Source organism: Phycodurus eques, chromosome 13 (genome assembly GCF_024500275.1).
Source record: "Phycodurus eques isolate BA_2022a chromosome 13, UOR_Pequ_1.1, whole genome shotgun sequence".
NCBI lineage: Eukaryota > Metazoa > Chordata > Actinopteri > Syngnathiformes > Syngnathidae > Phycodurus > Phycodurus eques.
Genome location: NC_084537.1, coordinates 16,910,896 through 16,930,708, shown reverse-complemented (window position 1 = coordinate 16,930,708; position 19,813 = coordinate 16,910,896). Strand labels below are relative to the sequence as shown.

At 39.6% G+C, this 19,813-nt stretch overlaps 1 protein-coding gene across 3 annotated transcripts in view; it reads right to left on the bottom strand.

Moving 5' to 3' along the window:
* Positions 1-18,657, bottom strand: part of ak5 (adenylate kinase 5) — a 32,265-nt gene extending 13,608 nt beyond the window's left edge. For all 3 annotated transcript variants that reach the window (XM_061694159.1, XM_061694160.1, XM_061694161.1), the window contains exons 1-7: positions 18,326-18,657; positions 16,444-16,630; positions 13,364-13,531; positions 10,687-10,859; positions 5,622-5,735; positions 2,697-2,888; positions 1,516-1,606 (exon numbers count right to left, since the gene is read on the bottom strand). In XM_061694159.1, coding sequence (XP_061550143.1) covers positions 1,516-1,606; positions 2,697-2,888; positions 5,622-5,735; positions 10,687-10,859; positions 13,364-13,531; positions 16,444-16,630; positions 18,326-18,385 — 985 coding nt within the window. In that variant the 5' untranslated portion in view covers positions 18,386-18,657. The remainder of the gene's footprint in view (positions 1-1,515; positions 1,607-2,696; positions 2,889-5,621; positions 5,736-10,686; positions 10,860-13,363; positions 13,532-16,443; positions 16,631-18,325) is intronic.
* Between the last annotated feature and the right edge of the window lie 1,156 nt (positions 18,658-19,813).

Here is a 19,813-nt window from a genome sequence, read left to right as displayed (position 1 = left end):
AACTGCAGTCTCTATTGAGGTCTACCAATCAGATAGTGAGTAATCCATGCCCCGAAGGTGTGAACCAACACCCATTCCTCCCACTTCGTCCCTGAGTAGCAGAGGCCGGATGGTGCTGAATGGACTGGAAAAGTCCAAAAACTTAATCCTCACACCCCTATCCAAGTAAGACATTACATTCCTGCCTTATACTGATATGCAAACCGCAGAGGGCCAAGGACGTGGAGGATCTGCGGTCTCAGGTGCTAAAGCAGCAGCCGTTCCATGGTCTTCATCATCTGTGATATGATAGCGAATGTTGACTCGTGGGCAGAAGGGGAAGGATGCAATATTGAGAGGTGTGAATGAGCTTCTAGTGAACTTATTGAAAAAATGGTTCAACTAGTGGCGGCACGGCGGCCGACTGGTGAGAGCGTCAGCCTCACAGTTCTGAGGACCCGGGTTCCATCCCCGGCCCCGACTGTGTGGAGTTTGCATGTTCTCCCCGTGCCTGCGTGGGTTTTCTCCGGGCACTCCGGTTTCCTCCCACATCCCAAAAACATGCATTAATTGGAGACTCTAAATTGCCCGTAGGTGTGACTGTGAGTGTGAATGGTTGTTTGTTTGTTTGTATGTGCCCTGCGATTGGCTGGCAACCAGTTCAGGGTGTACCCCGCCTCCTGCCCGATGATAGCTGGGATAGGCTCCAGCAAGCCCGCGACCCGAGTGAGGAGAAGCGGCTCAGAAATGGATGGATGGATTGATGGTTCAACTAGTTTGCTGTTCCCACATTTCCCTCAGTGGTGGAACTGCAGCCAGTTATGGTCTTCATTCCATCCCGTGCCTTCATGCTGTTGTTATGCAGCGTTTCCTCCAACTTCCTTCTGTGCTGCTCCTTTGACTCCCTGAGCTGGACTCTTGTGATCCTTCTGCACACACCGTTTTTATCGTCTCCTGGTTGAGAAAACCTTTGATTTGAATCTTGGGCTTGTTGTTTGCAATCCACTATTGTTCCAAGGCAGTTTTTCAGAGCCAGCTCTGCTTCCAGAGACCACTTCCTCAATGAGAGGGTAGTTGTGAGTATTTTCGCCCTCAAGGTTTGTAGCGAGATCCACTGGTACTTGAACACACCATCTGAGCTACAGCCTTTTTTTGCACAGATCGTGCAAAATTGCACGCAGCATCCGAGCCGGATGCGCTACTGGCTGGTGTGACGTATAAAATACGGACACTTGATTTCAACACACTAGCCACACAGGCCAAACGCAGGACACATAGACAACAAGCATTGACACCTATGGACAATTTAGTCTTCAATGAAGATAACGAGCATGTTTTTGAATGTGGGATTAAGCCAGAGTACGCAGAGAAACTCCCCCTGAACATGCAAACTCCACCCAGATATGTAAATAATATGTAAGAGAACAACTAAAATAGCTTAAAAGGGCATCCAGGGCATTTCCAACCAAAACCCAAAAAAAGGACAAAAAAAACATGCCATGGGACCTTTAAATTAATAATACATTCTCAGGTTACCTGCAGCGGACTCCTGCGAGGGGAACAGCTTGTTGTCCAGAGTCGCACTGATGTCACAGAACACTTCGTTTTCATCACGATCTGCATCCAGCTGAGAGGAGAGAGAGTTTTTGTGAGTGAAATCCACTGACATAAAAAATGTTTGATGATAAGCCTATTTGATCAATGTTGCTAACCCATCCAACAGTATCAAAGAGACACACGTGTGGCGTCTCCCAGCATAATATAAAAGAGAATGTTATGTGGAGATGGCGTGTTTAACAACCATTAGCGTTGAAGTAGACTCTGACCTCTGGTGACTCCATAATGTTGTGAGCGGCCACGTTTACGTTCCGAGGAGCTACAGTACGTGACTTACTTCTTCCACTCAGTCAAGCCTGCCTTGCTTTTTGGCCATTTCACTAACATTTTTTAAAGCTTTATTTATGTGATGTAGAGACTGTGTCTTTAAAAGCGACAAATTTTGCATTTTGTTTTTTTTCAGACATAGTAGTCTGGCCAGGGCTTGAAAGTAACAGATCCCGCCTGGCTGCCAAGTCATGGGCGGAAAAACTTCACGTGGATGTGGTTATTATGCAAATTATTTTGAAAATTATGAATTGCTCGCTCCCAGACACATTTTTAGAAATGAGCATGTACAGTAACTAAAGATTTAATTGGTTGTGTAATTTTACACTTGATTGGGGGGGGGGGGGGGCAGTTTTTTATTATTATTACATAATTACATTATTTTGTTGATAATAAAATATGAATCATTATACATCTACTACTACTACTTTGTAGGATTAACTGAAATTAATTTTAAATATGATTAAACCTATGATAATGTTATTTATGTACAAACCTAACCTACCTAAGTAATTAACATGGACAGGTATTTCATTTTTTGTTGTTTTGTTTGTTTACAAATCATTAACATAAAAGTTGATTAACATTTTAATTGTTTTATATGAATACATACTAGCATTATTTCTAATCATGTAACAATAATTGCAGTTCGTAAAAGTAATTCAATAATTCATTCAATATCTTATGTATATTGTACAGTATTTCAATAGAAACGTTGTTTTAACCTCAGTCAGGTTAACCTCCTAACCGAAATACAATACACACAACATTAGGTACATTTGGGAATATATTTTGCCATCATTTCTATGTACACCATGTGTAGTGTGTGTTACCGTGACGATGAGGCCCCGCTCCTGGAAGTACTTGACCAGGGGGATGGTGTTTTGCTTAAAATTCGTTAGGCGCCGATCGATGGCCTTGGGGTTGTCGTCGGGGCGACCCTGCTGCTCGGCCCGTCGCTGCAGGCGCTCCTTCAAGCGGTGATTAGTGCACGCCAGGAACAACACCACGTCGGGAGTGCAGATCTGCCGGGAGAGAGGGAACACCGATGACAATTCTGACATTTATTTCATGCGCGCTATTAATATTCTATAATATAAAAATACGAGACTTCCTATTGTTTCCGGACAGGGATTTGAATGACATCAAGGTCACAGTCTTCACGGCAACCACACGTATGCCCTAAATTCCAGCATAAAGCATACCATCCGTACCTTGCAATAATGTTAGTACAACACTAGCTTTGTTGCCAACAAGTGGGAAATTGAAATAAAAAAATTAAAAAAAATATTTTGTATTTTGCATCTTTAAAAATGAATGAAAGGGGGAAAAAAAACCAGTACAATTATTATATTTTCTTCTTCTCATTATTATATCAATTATTTTAATCTTTACATTTTTGTTAATTCATAATAGAACTATATTTAGATACAAAATATATTTAGTCTTCTGAAAAAAGCTCTTTTTCTCTCTGACATTTCAGTTTGAGATGTTGACATTTATTGTTTTATCCTTTTTGTTGTATTATATTTGGATTGTTACAACAATTCTTTTTAAAATAGTTAATTCCAAATGCCTCTAACATATTTATTATACTTTGTTGTGTTTAACCTCATTGCTGTGTACAGCACTTTGGTCAACTGTATTGTTTTAAAAGTGCTCTCTATAAGTAAAGTTGAATTAGATTGGATTGGCTTGAATAATAATAATACAAAAAAACATGTTAGTTTCATTCATTTGTTTTTCTGTATTCATAAAGAAGTAAAACAATGGCTATAAAACATTTCTAATAATTCCTATTATTTTTATACATTCAATTCCTTTATTAATTAATAGTTTAAGAAATAAATACATGACAGATAAAAAAATTGTGATTTATTCTCATTACTAATTAATTGCAATGTTTTGAATGATTTTATTAATCATTATACAAAATATATAAATGACAATCAAAATAACACCTATACCAGTATATACAGTATAAATGAGAAAATACAGTAAACTATTTAATTATTTCTAAAAAAAAAAAAAGGAAGAAAATAATTACTCAACAATAACAACAAGGAATATTTTGCAAAGGAATAACAAGCCTAAATTGACCCCATCATCTCTTGTTAATGTGAATACATAATCGATACCATTTTGAGTTGCACTATGTTTGAGAGAAGTGTGTGAAATGACATCCACACAGGTGGATTCCAGGAAAATGAAATAGACTTGGACACAGGAGGTAGCGGTAGAACGCATCTCCTTTGGGAGCTTAAAAGGGTCTCTGTCGGGAGTCATTGTGGCGGTTGGTGGTCTCAGTGGGGGGAAGAGGTGTTCCAAAATGGCTACTGTTGTTGCTGCAAAGGGCGCAGGACCAGCATGCGCCAACTATCTATCTGTCTATTTACTCACAAATTCACTTCCTCAGTGTGAAATCTGATCTTAGTAGAACACAAAGCTATTATTCTGTTATATGAATAGCAACAGTGGTTATTTGTACCTTCTGGCAGTGGAACAGCATTTAATTGTTCTACTTGTCACTTTATGTTGAGATAGGTGAACATAGATAGGTGAACAAATATACTGTAGGTTATTTGTAGTTAACGAACAGTACGTTTCTCTCCGGGCTGTACATAAGGAAAGGAGCAAAGGACGTTATTTGATATCAGGGTGAGCTGATTGGGCACAGCGACCGACCAGCACGCTCGGGTAAATGTCGACAAGAAGCGGCGGTGGCGGAGTCAACTGTCATGAAGCGGGGGTCTGAAAGGACACAAAAACGTCTCCTAGCAACTGTTTATCTCAGCCAGGAGGCTCCCAAAAAAGCAAAACCAATATCAGATTGCATGCGTGTAGGCTTGGAGTTGACACACGGAATGATTTCATGATCGATGGATGGATCGATGGATGGATCGATGGATGGATGGATGGATGGATCAATGGATCGAGCGATGGATGGATGGATGGATGAATCTATCTATCTATCTCTTCTGTAGTGTTTGTCTTGATTCCGGCTGGAGCCTATCTTACAGTCATTGGGTTAGAGGCGCATGGCTAACTAACTAACGTCTCACGGTTTTGCTCTTGGGTGAGGTAACTAACTAGTTACAGTAACTAACTGATGAAAACCCTCCTTCTTGGTCTTCAAATTTCACACTTGACAGAGGTAACTAACGAACTAAACTAAGTAATGAGCTGAGTTGGTAAATAGCTAAGTAAGTACTGTAAGTAAGCAAGTACAAAAACAATACTCAGTTTTTCATAGTAAGCATGAAGAGCCCCCGTTAGCTTGTTAGCAGCTAGCATTATTGCCCATTGTGTACTGTATTACACATTTATAACCTTACCTAGAGGTGCCTAACATTTTTATCTTTTGTGTGATATTCATGACTCAGCTTTGATCTTATCCTACGGACAAGCTTACTTATTTACTCGATATTTGGCACTTGCGTATTGATGCAAGGACACATCTCAATTTTGATAGGTAAATAGGATCGATTTTTGAAGGTAAAAAGGTAATCGATATTTGACATTTATATAGTGATACTGTATCATAACAGAAAACAATAAATCACAATAGCGGTATTTTTTTCTGAGGTTGGTTAAAACAGATTGATATTTGACATACTCATATGGCTCCTAGTTAAAACTGATCAATATTTGATGCTTGTGTATTGATACTGTACTGTGAGAAAAAACAATATGGAAAATCACGATATCGATACATTTTGTCCCATCCAAATAAAAAGTGTTTGATATTTGATGCTTACCTGGTCCTCGAAGGACAAGGCCTGTCCAACGTCTCGCGGGAAGCCATCAATGACGATGCCGTTGGCGTCGGGAATCTTCATGATCTTCTGCTTGATCTCAGTGATGGTGGTCTCCTGCAAAAACAAAAACAAACAAACAAAAAAACGTATAATCCCATTGTCTCTACACAGCATGATGTTTATCATAAATAAGGGGTGTTATACTCATTTGTGTTGCGTTATGACCGGGAACCCATTTAAACGTATGATCACCTAATATTATAACATTATACCGTAATTTCTTGTGTATAATGCGCACCTACGTTATAATACGCACCCCCAAAGTTGACCTCACAATTCTGGAAAACCCTTCTGCCTATGTATAATGCATTTTTACAATGCATGATTTTGCTTCAAACCATATGATCAAAACATGAAGTATTATCTGTATTTTGTTAGTTTTTTCAAATAATTACTCTTAATGTAAGCACTTTATTTGAACATGTAATACTTTCTTTTTATTTACTTGCTCTTCTTTTGAAATTCACAGCCCTACTTTTATTTAGTAAATGAGAAAACACACACTTGTGCTCATATGTTTGATTACCCGGGGAGAATTTGTAAGATGGGTACAATTCTTTAAAGAAAACATGAAGGGCCAGGCGAAACACATTTAGTTTTATTTTAATGGGATTCAAATGAAACTGTCAAGCATTTCAGAAAAGCATTATCATAAAACAAAACATAACCATAAAGAAATTAATGATGGTTGTTGTTCATTCATCAGTCGTATTTAAAAAAAAAAAACAGTATTTCACAAATTCCGCCAAGGTATGTAAACCTATGAGCACAACTGCACATATTATGCAGCCATACGTACCCCTGTCATATTGGAATGAAAGTGTAGGCTACACCTTTTTCATAGCCTCGAGGTGGCGCTGGTATATTAGAATGAAAGTGTACACCTTTCTCATAACCTCTAAGTGGCAGTGGCATATTGAAATGAACGTGTACCGCTTTCTCATAACCTCTAGATGGTGGCATACATTTATAAAATGGGAAAGTTTTTTTCATTTTTCCTATACCTATGTATAATGCGTACCAGTGATTTTTGACAATTCTTTTTTTGGGGGGGGGGGGGGGGGGGGAATGTGCATTATACACAAGAAATTACAGTACATCGAATAGATGGATAACTAGTTTTGAAATCAGAAGCCAGTAAAAAAATATATTCAACTCTTATTCAATTGGTAATGATTGGTATCAATTGGTAACCAAAAAAATGCCTGCAATATCAATGCTATTAAAAGTGAAAACGATTTGCAATTTAGCAAGAAACATGAAGTCGAAGCTTTCACGGACCACATAAAATTGTGGCGGGCCGGATTTGGCCCTCCGGCCTTGAGTTTGACACCAGTGGCATACTGCCACAAGACCTTGTCAGCTCTGAGCTGCTTCTAAAGTTGCACAAAACCTTGGGGTTTTAACAGCCATCATTTACAATGTTGTGTAAGATCTCAGTTCAGCGATCATCATCATAATATGGTTTGTCTGGTTTGCTTTTTCTTTGGCTTTTTTTTCATCTTATTGTAAAGGAGGAGCAACATCAACAAGAAACAAACAAACAGGAACTCAGCTACTTTGCTTCGAAGGGGCTAGTATTATTTTCTATGTTTTTTCTTTAAATTATTAACACATTTTTGCTTATTCGCTGGGCTGAATCATGTGATTCTAATGCGTCACAAATCCGGTCTTTCGCTGACTGTGTTAAAAAGCACATAAATATTAATTATGACGAGCCGTGACTTAGGCACGGCGGACGACTGGTTAGAGTGTCTGCCTCACAGTTCTGAGGACCGGGTTTCAATCCCCGGCCCCGCCTGTGTGGAGTTTGCATGTTCTCCCCGTGCCTGTGTGGCTTTTCTCCGGGCACTCCGGTTTCCTCCCACATCCCAAAGACATGCATGGTAGGTTAATTGACAACTCTAAATTGCCAGTAGGTGTGAATGTGAGTGCAAATGGTTGTTTGTTTGTATGTTCCCTGCGATTGGCTGGCAACCAGTTCAGGGTGTACCCCGCCTCCTGCCCGTTGATAGATGGAATAGGGTCCAGCACTCCCGCGACCCTTGTGAGGATAAGCGGCTCAGAAAATGGACGGATAGATGGATGGAGCCGTGACTTAAAAGAAATGATGACAGCAGCACACTGCCGGACGATTTATTTCTGTATTCATCCCTCGTTGTTTTAGAGTGCAGCAACATGACGGCGGCCTACCTCACTGCAGGCCACCGAGTGCCAGCATTGTTTAGCGTCACTTACTTCTTCCTGACTGCAGGAGGAGGTCAACAAAAGCAGATATGCGAGCGGTACGCCGCTCTAAAAATAACAGAACACGAACATACACACACATATTCACACACACGAGCGCTGCTTCCATCTCATCGAGATTCCATTAGAGGTCTGAGCTTTCCAAGCCTTTAAGTAGTCCGGCAGACTCCGTCCAAGCAAGCAAGAAAACAATGCAGGTCACCCTTTTTGGATGTGAGTCACGTTTGACCAAACGTTTGACCAAATAAACTAAAGCAGAATGGAGAATGCTTTATGCTCCAGTTCCATAGATTGCGGAAACAATTGTTCAAAACTGGCACCGAAGGAAAGCCCCTCCTTGTCCACAATGCAAGTGGGTTTTACCATTGAAATGTCAATATTTACAATACAATAGAATTTATTGTCACTGTCACAGTGACAATTAAAATCAGTTAGGCACCTCACAATTTGCAAGAAACAAAGAAATATAAGCACACAATGATCAAGACACTTATTTACAGAACAAACATTCACATTTTGGAGTGTGTGATTCAAGATATGATAAGCTAGTTTCACTATTATTTACAGACGGTAATTCACAATTGTTATTGTACCGTGAGAGTAAATTATCAATCACAATGTTGATGTTTTGTCTCATCCCAATTTAAAACTGATTGATATTTGATATACGTGTCGATACTAAATGGTGAAAAAAAGATACATCACAATACTGATATTTTTGTCCCACCTGTAGTTAAGTGACCGATATTTGATGTCTGAGTATCGATACTGTACCGCGATAGAAAACGATACATCACGATATCGATAATTCATCCCACCACGAATCAAAAACTGATTATTATTACATGAATACATTTGTGGATCAATACAGTGCCGCGAGAGAAAACGATCCGATACATCAAGATATTGATATTATGTTTCACCCTTTGTTAAACATGATCAAATATTGATGTTTGTGTAACAGTATTTTACTGTGAGAGAAACAATACATCAAAATATTGATATTTTGTCCCACTCCGAGTTAAAACTGATAAAAAATTGACTATAATGTATCGACACGGTATTGCAGGAGAAACAAATAAGGATAGTCTTATCTGCTCCGATGCAAATATGATGCCCGACGGCCACGTGTGACTTGATCACGTCTAATAAGCTGCGAGCTTGACCCACTTTGCTGTTTGTTTGACTGCTTCGCATCGGGCCATCTGGCGAGCGGCCGGAAAGGAGGGGAGGGATGCAAACTCTGCAGTTACGGAGGACTAATCGTGAGAGTGCACAGTCGCGACGTGGGCGGGAGTGTCTCGTGTTTTTTCGGCATCGCACTCTGCCGCATCAGCGCTTCATCTGCGTGGACAGCAGCCGCCTCCCCCAACCAACCTCGCACAACACAGAGAAGATTTTTATTTCTATACTGTACCTCGAAATCACATTCAGGGTCATACTGAAAACGGTACTGTGCAAAAGTCTTTTATTGTTTTCAGTCAGGAAAGTCTAAAGTGGTTTTGTGGTGTTTAGTGTGAGTGTTCCTCTGGAGGTGTGTGGTTCCCAACCACTGTGAGAAATTATCCTATTTCACTGATTTGCAAATTACAAATAATGTAGTTTTGTTCACCTATCTATGCCATATGACATACAGTGACAGAACAACAGGCAGAACAATTACATGCTCTTCCTCTAGATGCCAAAAGCTATAATTAATGACCCTGTGTATCTGCCTGTTGGCATTTGTACAACAGAATAATAACTTTGTGTTCAACTAAACAAGCCTAGATTTCAAAGTGAGTCATTAAATTGAGTGAGTAACGCAATCTTCAGTACTGGTCGAGCCCATAATTGCTGCTGCGTAAGTGTTTGTGGCCACAAGTAGTCTGTATGGATATGAAGACTCCCGGGTTTTAGGGTGGAATGGGATGCATGTAGTACCAGTCTCCTGCTCAAGTTCTTGCCTTTCAGCCTGTCCATCTTTGTCTGTCTTGTTTTTGCTTCACATATGGTGTATCGTCTTCTTTCTGGATGAGCTCGGTCAGTGGCGTCACTAGGCCTATTTTAGCGGGGCTGGAGCCCCCTAAAACATGTCATAGCCCCCCCCCCCCCCCCCCCCCAAATATTTTGGGATTTAGTGGTTATTTCCAAATGTATGTGTCTCAGATCCTAAAATGGGTCTCAAGTCCCTCATAAACAATGTTAGCCCTTCCCAAAATCCCCCCCAGTTGACGATATGTTGTTGCTATTTTTATTGTATTTTTGTTTCTTATTTTATTTATTTTACATTTTTGTTTTTTTGTTTGTTTTTGAGCTTCAGGAAGGTTGTCGATATGCCAACACACTCACACTAATAAAACTTGCTGCAAGATTTAAAAAAAAAAAAGCATGTTGTATCTGTAGTTTTTTTTTTTTTTAAAAACAGCCTTTGGAAAAAAACTCATACAAAACATGGAGAAAAATAAATGTTTTAAAAGATTTATGGATTTAATGGGAGATGGGAGTCTCTGAATGTTCTGAACTCCTGTGTCAATGCCAGCGTCACGGTGAGCAGAATAACGCAGGTAGCATGTGAAAGTATGCGCTCGAATCATGTAAGACAAGCACATTTGAAACTCAAGTACAAAAACCAACTAAGAACCGTTTCCCTAGCCAGTCTGACTCATTATCTTGACGCTAATGAGACGCGTCCGGCTCCCCGCGTCGTGACACGGACGCCGCTAATGAATGTCTCGTTATGCGCGATGGTGTTCCTCCTGTGTCTGTCTTTGACTACCTGCGGCGCCAGCTCGCCGTTGGTGATGATCTTGGCGATCAGGCTCCATTTCCTGTTGCTGGTGGCGTTGTGGATCATCTTCTTTCGCAGCAGCTCGCCCACCGACACGTACTGGAAGCCGTAGCGCTCGGCGATCTTCAGGCACTGCGTTCCCTTGCCACTGCCAGGGCCCCCTATGGGCACAGGGAGAATGTTGGTGCATTGCTCAGTCTGTGTGTGTGTGTGTGTGTGTGTTTGAGTGTGAAACATTGTGTGCGTGGGTGTATTGCAACGAGACACCCAGACTTTGTTTGAAGCCTGTTCTGTGTGTTTTGTGTGTAATTTTCTGACTGTGTGCGTATACGTGTGTTTGTGTGTGTGTCTGTTTGTGCACGCCGTGGGGGCTGATGGAACAGGTATGTGTGAAGTTCCTACATTTTTCTGAAAAGCATCTCACTCTCTCTCGCTCACACTTAATTTTGATGGCAAAAACAAGCACGGAGGAAACCTTAAAACTGTAACGCCACAAAAGGCATACATTTAATATTTGATACTTGTGTGTTGATATTGTTCGTCACAGAAAAGGTCTATGAGAGAAAATGATGCATTGCTTCACAGTATCAAGATATTGTCACACTTCTAGTTGAAACTCATCAATATTCGACCTTTGCGTGTCTATACTGCACCAATATGATACATCGCGATAGCGATTTGTTGCTTCTGCATCGATACCGATGATAAAGTCTTTCCCACAATTTAAATGACAACCTACATTGCAGTGGAGTTACTAAATAAATTACAACGGGGGCGTCGGTAGGTTTTGACGTATGGTGTGGCCTCAACGGGAGAGGGGGTGAGTAGGTGGGGTTTGGGGTGCGGATGAAACATTTCCACACATGAAAAGGGGTCTTGTATTGGGGTATTGGTAACTTCGCCATAAACACATCCTACCAAATAATTTTGGGGGGGCTTACTAGGTTTTTAGCGGGGCTTCAGCCTAGCGACGCCACTGTCATTACTGGCTATCCTGGCTTTCTTTTTATTTTCTGGTAGTATGGATTCCTTATGACACAAAATCAGGTTTGATTGGTTTGTAGCTGGAAAATACAGGTGATCATATATGTTGTTTAAAATTGTGTAGAAGCGTGCCCCTCCTTTTATCGTGCAGCCAGCGACAAAGATAGGTTAATGTGGGAAATCTGATTAGGCCAGCATCTAACACAGTGAGTGACATGCAGCCAGGCATGGCCAAGTAGAAGAGAACGGTGGTGGGAGGGGCATGCCGCAAGAAGCTATTTTTAGCTTCTACACAACGTAAATACTAAATATTCATTTAGATTCATTTAGATACCTGGAAGGGCTCGGAAGTAATAAGAAGCAGCTTACACTGGACAGAAAACATCATCTTTCCAGATGCTGAGAGACAGGAATTCACCATGTCTTAAAAATAGATTTGTCTTCCACTTCTTCTTCTAACTATTATTAATATTAAGTGCCGAGGCACTAGCATTCACACTTATGTTTAGCGCTTATCAAATGTCTTCTACCTGTTGCGGTAATGCTGAGAGACAAACCTTCACGTTAATGCGGATGTCTAACAATACATTTGTCTTATACTTCACTTCTAGTTATGATTAAAAATTGTTAGTTAAAAAAAAAGTATGCATTTTAATCGCATTTTGTGTTCCAAACAATGCAGAACCTTTGTCAGTGTACGATTTCCTGGTAGACAGATTACACACGTCAAAGCTTGGCTACCAAAATGGAGGGACTGGGTAGCATAGCCTTCCGAGGCAAATATCATTAAAAAACAAAAGCAAAACAAAAACTACCCAATGAAAAAATTGACATGAATTAATTACAAAGCCTACAATGAATTTGATTTTTTTAATCGAGTCCCACCCCGATGATGAAGTAATTTGCTGACAGACCAGCATTCACACTTATGATTTTGTGCTTTAAAAAAGTTATCTCTCGTGTGAATGATGAAACAAGCATTAACACTAATGTCTTCCCCTTCTTCTAGTTATTATTAAATGCCGAGACTAGCATTCGCACTGATGCCTTTGCATTTTAAAAGGTCTTCTTATTGTTGTGTGAATGATGAGACCAGCACTAACACTGTTTTTGTGTTTTAAAAGGTATTCCCGCTGTGTGAATAATGAAACAACCATTCAGACTGCTGTTGTTGTGTCTGAAGAAAAAGTAGTTTGACTTGTCATTGACTTCTAGTCATTATAATTAAGTACGGTAAATACAGAGACTACTATTGAGACTAACGCTTCCAAAATATCCTCTTCGTGTTTTGGTAACAATACTGAGGGACAAATTCACAATTCAGATTGATTGGTTGTTGTGTTAAAAAGACAGATTTGTTTTCTACTACTTCTTCTTCTGGTTCTAATTGGGGGGTTGTATGTAGTGTACATTTATAATGCAACGGGCAAGACTGTTCCGGGGCCCTGAGCATTTGGGGGACCCGAACCCCCCGCACACCCCTTCCCTCCTGTTGACCCCCCCCCGCCCCCCCCCCCCCCCCTGATCATAGAGCGGATTCTAATATTTTGGTTACTTTATTTAGCTAAACGAGTATCTGAGTGCAGTTGAAAACCATTGCAAATGACAACCACCCGAAAATCCTAACTCGAAGAAGGAGTAGAGGACAAATCTACAAACACTGAGCCTGTTTGTCATTTACCGATGACGAGGATGACTTTGGGCCGCGGCCTGGACGGATCAAACACTTCGTACTCCTCGATGAGCTCGGCTGTCTCCGACAGGTCCGAGTCGCTCTCGATGGAGAACTGGCTGATGGGAGGGAGGCGTTCGTAGCGTCTGTAGGGGAAATTTGGACTGTCGGGCATCACTGTCACACACACACACACACACACACATGCACACAGGCATTAGCATAAGTGCTTTCGGGGTAAATGTCGTCATCATGCACTCCGGGTGACTCAGCTGTCCATCACGCTACGTAAAACCTCTGGTGCCAACCACACAAAAAAACAACACGTGCGTGCTAAGTATCACATCTGCGATGACATTGCGAGCGTGATTAGCAGATTAAAAGAGCAAAGGTCTGATTTGATATGGATTTTGAGGGCAGTAGTTCAGTCCGTGAAGAACATCTTTTTCTTCTTCTAGTTATTATTAGTAGGCCTAACGCGGATCATATTCGCACTGATGCGTATGTCGTTAAAAGCGTCTTCTTTCGGTTGTGATTGCTGAGAGACAAGCATTCACACTGATGCGGTGTCTGAAAAGAAATGTGTCCTCTTCTTCCAGTTGTAATTATTGGGGTCCAAACACAGAGCTACAAAGCCCCTATTGAAGTCGGTGAATTTCTTTTTATTAGCAGCTGACACCAATGCATCCGGATGAAACTCAATCCGGCGCGTATGTTCAATAATGACAGGATGCACAAAAATAGGGAACCTATGCTTGGAAATCCACAGGTAGTCAGACATTTTGGTTCAGAGGTTTTCTTTAGGGATTTGGGCCATTCCCAAGAGTCGTACCAGATTGCCACCAAAATTGCCCTAGGTAGTTTTTAGAATTGGATGGCTAACTGGATCAAATGCTTTGCAACAAAGGAACATACAGTATGTCTGCTTCTTCAAAACAAACAAACAAACAAACACAGTAAGAAATGTGTTTGAATTGCAAATTCCTGCCATGTTTTGCATTCGAGCCATAGCCGGAATACGCAGACTGATGAACGAGGCTTCAGTTCATGTTAATAATTAAACTATGAACAAAAACTATGAACAAATGCTCCACCAAAATATAATAAAACATGACATGTTCATCACATACTGTACAGCAGGGATTCTCAACTGGTGGGCTGAGACCCAAAAGTGGGTCCTGGAGCCATTTTGGGTGGGTCGTGGACAGCTATCTGCTATGTCTTCATATTCAGATTTTTTTTGTTTTCAAGTTCCCACATATAAGGTAAGCGACAAGAAATATTACTCTCTTGTGCTCTTGTCACCGCTTGACAACGTACACAAATACACTGCAGCTCAGTGTCTGGCTAGTGGGCGCCAGGGCTAGCAATACGCTTTTGGCGGTGTGTCAAATTCATTTGAAATGACGTTCAAAATATAACATACTGTACATGTGTTTTCAGATTATTAAAAAAAACAAAAACATTCTCAACTTTTATAAAAGTGGGTCGTGACTTTGCAACAATAGGAACATGCAGGATACGAGCCGTTGTTCAGCCGATTTTTAGCTTTGACTTGCGAGTGCAAACTTGCAAGCAAACAACCAAGCAACTTTACCTTAGGAATGCCCTCGCTAACTTAATGCTAACACTTAATGGAAAATGCCATCATATCACCTCAGGCCAGCGATTAGCATCCATAGTCACAGTGTTAAAACCCTTCAAGTATTTGAACACAAATGATGGAGCGACACGTTACCACAATATTCACAGGCATATATTCTTTATCCTCTGTGAAAAATGACTAATATTATTGCATCTTATTGAGTCATTGAGAGTCGTGGTGACTATTCTTTGTTTGTGTTTGTATGACTGCATTATATTGCCTCCCAGTGGCCAAGATGGGCACACCAGAAGGAACAGCACAATGAAATGAATTGAATTGAAGCATTAAATCATGATGCACAAACTGTTGAATTCTATTCAATTATGTTTGATGTTTTCATTCAGGACAATATTATAGAGTGCTATTTTCCATTCATTTCAATTGGGAAATATGATTTGAGATGAAGAAGTGTTTTGAGTTAGAAACAAGGCCACGGAATGAATAAAACTTTTATCTGAAGGTGCGACTGCATAATAATGATCGATGGTTGCGTTGGCTCTGGGAGGACTACAGCGTCATCTCTGAGCGTGTTGCTGTCTGCCGTTGTGATTTATAGCCTCTGGCACTTTTCTGGGGGGGGGGATTAAATCACAGCACAGATGGGCTCCAGACTGGAACGCAATAAAAATCTCTTTCGCTCCCTAATCTCAACAAACTTTACCAAAATCTTGTGGTAGACTTCGTAGTGCATCCTAACCAGGGAATTCCAGAAGGTACTGAGCAAATATCAACGCCACAGCTCAGGATGAGAGATTCTGTCCGCATACTAAGTAAACCAATACGGTGATTTACATTTTCGCTTTCACGCTGTCATCTTTGAGTCGAACAAATAGATTTGTCTTCTTATTCTAGTTATTATTACTGTCCATGCTTGTCTCTGAGCATTCACACGAACACCTTTGTGCTTAAAATTTCTTCTTCCCAGTCTGCGAATGCAGAAAGTCAAGCATTTACACTCATGTTTTGTCTAAAAGAGATTTGTCCTTCCTTTTTCTACTTATCAATTTGAATACGTGAATGATTCGAGACCCGCATTGACACTGATGCGTTTGTGCTCAGAGACCCCTTTTCCTGTCATGTAAATCCTGAGAGGCAAGCATTCCATAATTGTAAGGAACTGTAACATTATGCACAAATTAACACTGCACTTAAATACAGAAAAAAAAAAAAACATCATAACTCAATTGTTTTGATATAATGTATTGCTAACAAAAGTTGAATACAAATAAAAGTTTAAAAACAAACGGTTCTTTCTTGTATTTTACCCAAAAGGTGAAATACAACTGAACTGTACTTAAGCAGTCATTCTTTCGCATGCCACCAGAGGGAGCCCGCGTACCACTTGTGGTACTCGTTCCACACTTTTGAGAATCACTGATCAAATTAATCTGTGATTCTAGGTAATTTTAGCAGAATGATGACACGACAGCCGAGTTCCACCCACCGTTTCTGAAGAGCGAGCGGCGCGACTGGCCGCCGTTGAGAGGCGGCAGCGGCTTCTTCTCCTGGCCCACAAACGTGTCCCACCGCACCATGTCCGGCCCGCCCAGCTCCCGCACTTTTTTCAGGCAGCCCTCCAGGTAGTCCACAGGGTCATCGGGCCGGTGGTACATCAGACCCGTCAGCAGGCTCTGAAGGTAAAGATGGAGAGTCGGGCTCAAGAGGCGTAATAGAGTTCCTCCAATTATAGAAAACATCTATTTTGTAGCGTCATTATCAGGGCACTTAAACTACAGCTGATTGTAAGCAATAAAATGTCTGTGATTGCTCACTTTTATTAGATGATTGCTCATAAGTGAAGACTAATTAAGAGCATGAGCCCATTCACTGTATGCCTCCAGGAGTATGAATACATTTCATTATTACATTTATGGTGCATATACAGTTGCTCTTCCTCTTGCTTTTCTGCTGAAAATATCCCTAAGGAGTGTCGGGGCTACGCTTAAAACTTAAATCATGTTGTGAGAGTGAAGTTGCATGTCCACGAGAACAAGTATTTTTATGAGCAGAAATTTGTAAAACTATGAGGCAGAGGTTTTAGTTTTACGTCAAAAAAAAAAAGATCTTAGTAATTGTTTTTTTTTTCTAGACAAATCAAAGCGTAAAGGAGTTTTAGGGTTACCTGAAATAAAAAAAATACTACATTCAGGACAAAAATGGTAACATTACAAGAATGAAATATTTCCACAAGCAAAAATTTGTAAAATTAGGACTGTAGTCTCATAATTCTTCGGTATAGGAATTATGACTTTTTCGTCTAAAACATATGAAAATGAAAAGATAAATAGAAAGCCACTCTAAAAAAAAAAACAATTATGAAGAAAGTTACAAGACAAAAATTTTATCATCATGCAAAAAAATATACAGCTTGTTTTAACATTGAAAAGATGAAATTTTAATTTTTTTTAAAAAAACAATCCTTATGTTACAGGGATAAAGTGCGAAAAGTTGAAATTTTACTTTTAAAAAAATTATGATCTTACATGCCTAAAGGACAGAGGCGTAGTGAGTCAAGAAACACTGAAAAGAAAAATACGACAATTATGAAAAAACATTACGAGACTAAAGTTGCAACATTACTCCTAAAACAAATCTAGATTGTCTAAATTTTAGGAGAATAACATGATTACGATCTTAAAAAGAGAAAGAATAAAGGAGTATTAGGGCAAAAATTAAAAGCAATATACAATGATTAAAAAAACAAAAAAACTTGTAATGTTACAAGACTACATTTTTTTAAATAGAAAAAGTCATAACATTGCGAGATAAAAGTCAAATTGTACTCGAAAAAGGGCAATTCTATGAATTTTAGGACAATAGCGATAGTGAGATTACACACATAAAGAAAAAAGGAGTATTGAGGCAAGCAACACTGAAAAGAAAAATACAACAATTATGAAAAAAATGACAGGTATTTTTTTTACAAGCAATGCAATAGCATGATGCTGTATATTATGATTATTATTAAATACTATATGTTAATTACCTATACTGTTGTGCTGTTTGCTTGTAAACTAATAAAATCAGGTCTAGGTTCATGTAAGGCTCCTTTACATAACAATAAAGTTAAAAAGAAATGACTGAATATTGAGTGCGTAAGAAGGGAATGTACTGTACTTTTCGTGAGGAACACTGGGTCCAACATGCATCACACTTAAATGGCATTGTCAATTTAGCAAATATGGAAGCATGCAGCAAGACGTCTTGATGGATGCATTTCACTTCGAGCAGTCCATGAATCAATAATTTGTCCACTTTTGGAAACGCAAGATATCGCAGCGTCATCTCCGTGCACGCGCGCATGCATGCCTGCCTTCATAGCTCACCTCAAATAGTTGAGGTATCTCCCGCCGTGCCAGATACTCCTTGGCATCGTTGGTGTTCATCTCCTCTGAGATTTGCAACTTGCTTGCCTTTGAATCGTCTTGTTTTTTGCTCAGTTTTTTGTTGTTGTTGTTTTTTTTTGCTTTTTGTTTTTGCTCCTCAGCGACTCTCGACAAGTCACACCGCCGCAAGCTCAGCGCATCGTGGCCGTGTGCGTGTGCTCTACTCCCGGATTCCTGGAGGCGAAGCCGCGGCGACGCGACACCCTCCTCCTCATCGTCATCTCTCTCACTCTCTGTCTCTCTCTCTCTCTCTCTCTCTCTGCATCCTCTCTCTACCCCTCCTCCTTCTCACTGATGCAAATCAAATGCGAGCCTCAGCCCCCCCCCCCCTCCCCCGACACTGCCTGACATAAACTATAAAAATACTGCACATTTGTCACTTTTTTTTCTTTTTAAAGATAAGAAAACTACAAATTCAAAAATGTCAGGTATTTGGCAAAGAGAAGCATATGAGTGAAATCTTAAAATAACAATAAAAAAAGAATTTCTCCAAAACAAAACTGTAATTCTTCAGGAAAAAAAAGATGCAATTTGAGCCAAAGAAAATCAGGATTAATAATAAATAAGTAGGAAAGTTGTATTTTTTTCTTAAGACGAAAAGTCATAATAATACAGGAAAATCTATTTAATTGATAGACGGAAAAACCTGGCTGAGATCTATGACTTCAATGACCTTTGCCCTACCATCAACTTGCTATTTGTCCCTAAACTTCTGGGAAAAGTCGTGGCAGCACAGGTGTAGACTAATTTCTCGCAATAAGTTGAGTTCAAGTTAACGCAAAAACAGACATTTCCATTTTTCGTGAATTTTGTAAAATACATTTTTTAAATGTCTTGTTTTCAGGTTAAAGCTAATAATGTTTACAGTATTTAGCATATTCTAAGTATTATTATTCTTAAACTTATAAGGGAAAAAAAAGTCGTCAATTCTAGGCAAATAACATTTGGATTTGACAAGATAAAAATGTTGAATTTAAACACATAACATATGAAGCAGTATTAAAGCCTCACAAAAATGTAAACTAAAATACTAAAATCTAAATAAGTTGTAATGTTATGAAAGTAAAGACCTATTTTTAAGTGGAAAAAGTAAAAACTAGAATGAAGTATTTTTAAAGGAAAGAAACATAATTTCGGCAAATTGACCTCAACTACAAATTGAGTTTACCGCTTTTGTTTTTTCCGTTTTTTTCTTTTTACGTCACCTGCGAATGTTGAAAAAAAGTAATGAGACTTTAGACAAAGGAGTAGAAAAGATGTTTTCAAATAGAGGGAGGAAAAGCAACAAAAAAATCAGTACTACATACTTTAAGTAAAGTGCAGATATATGAAAATCTACATAAGTAGGTGAAAGTAAGTAAGTATTTGTACTTCATTACTTCCTAGTCCTTTTTTTTTTTAAACAGCTATTGTATGACAGGGGCAACA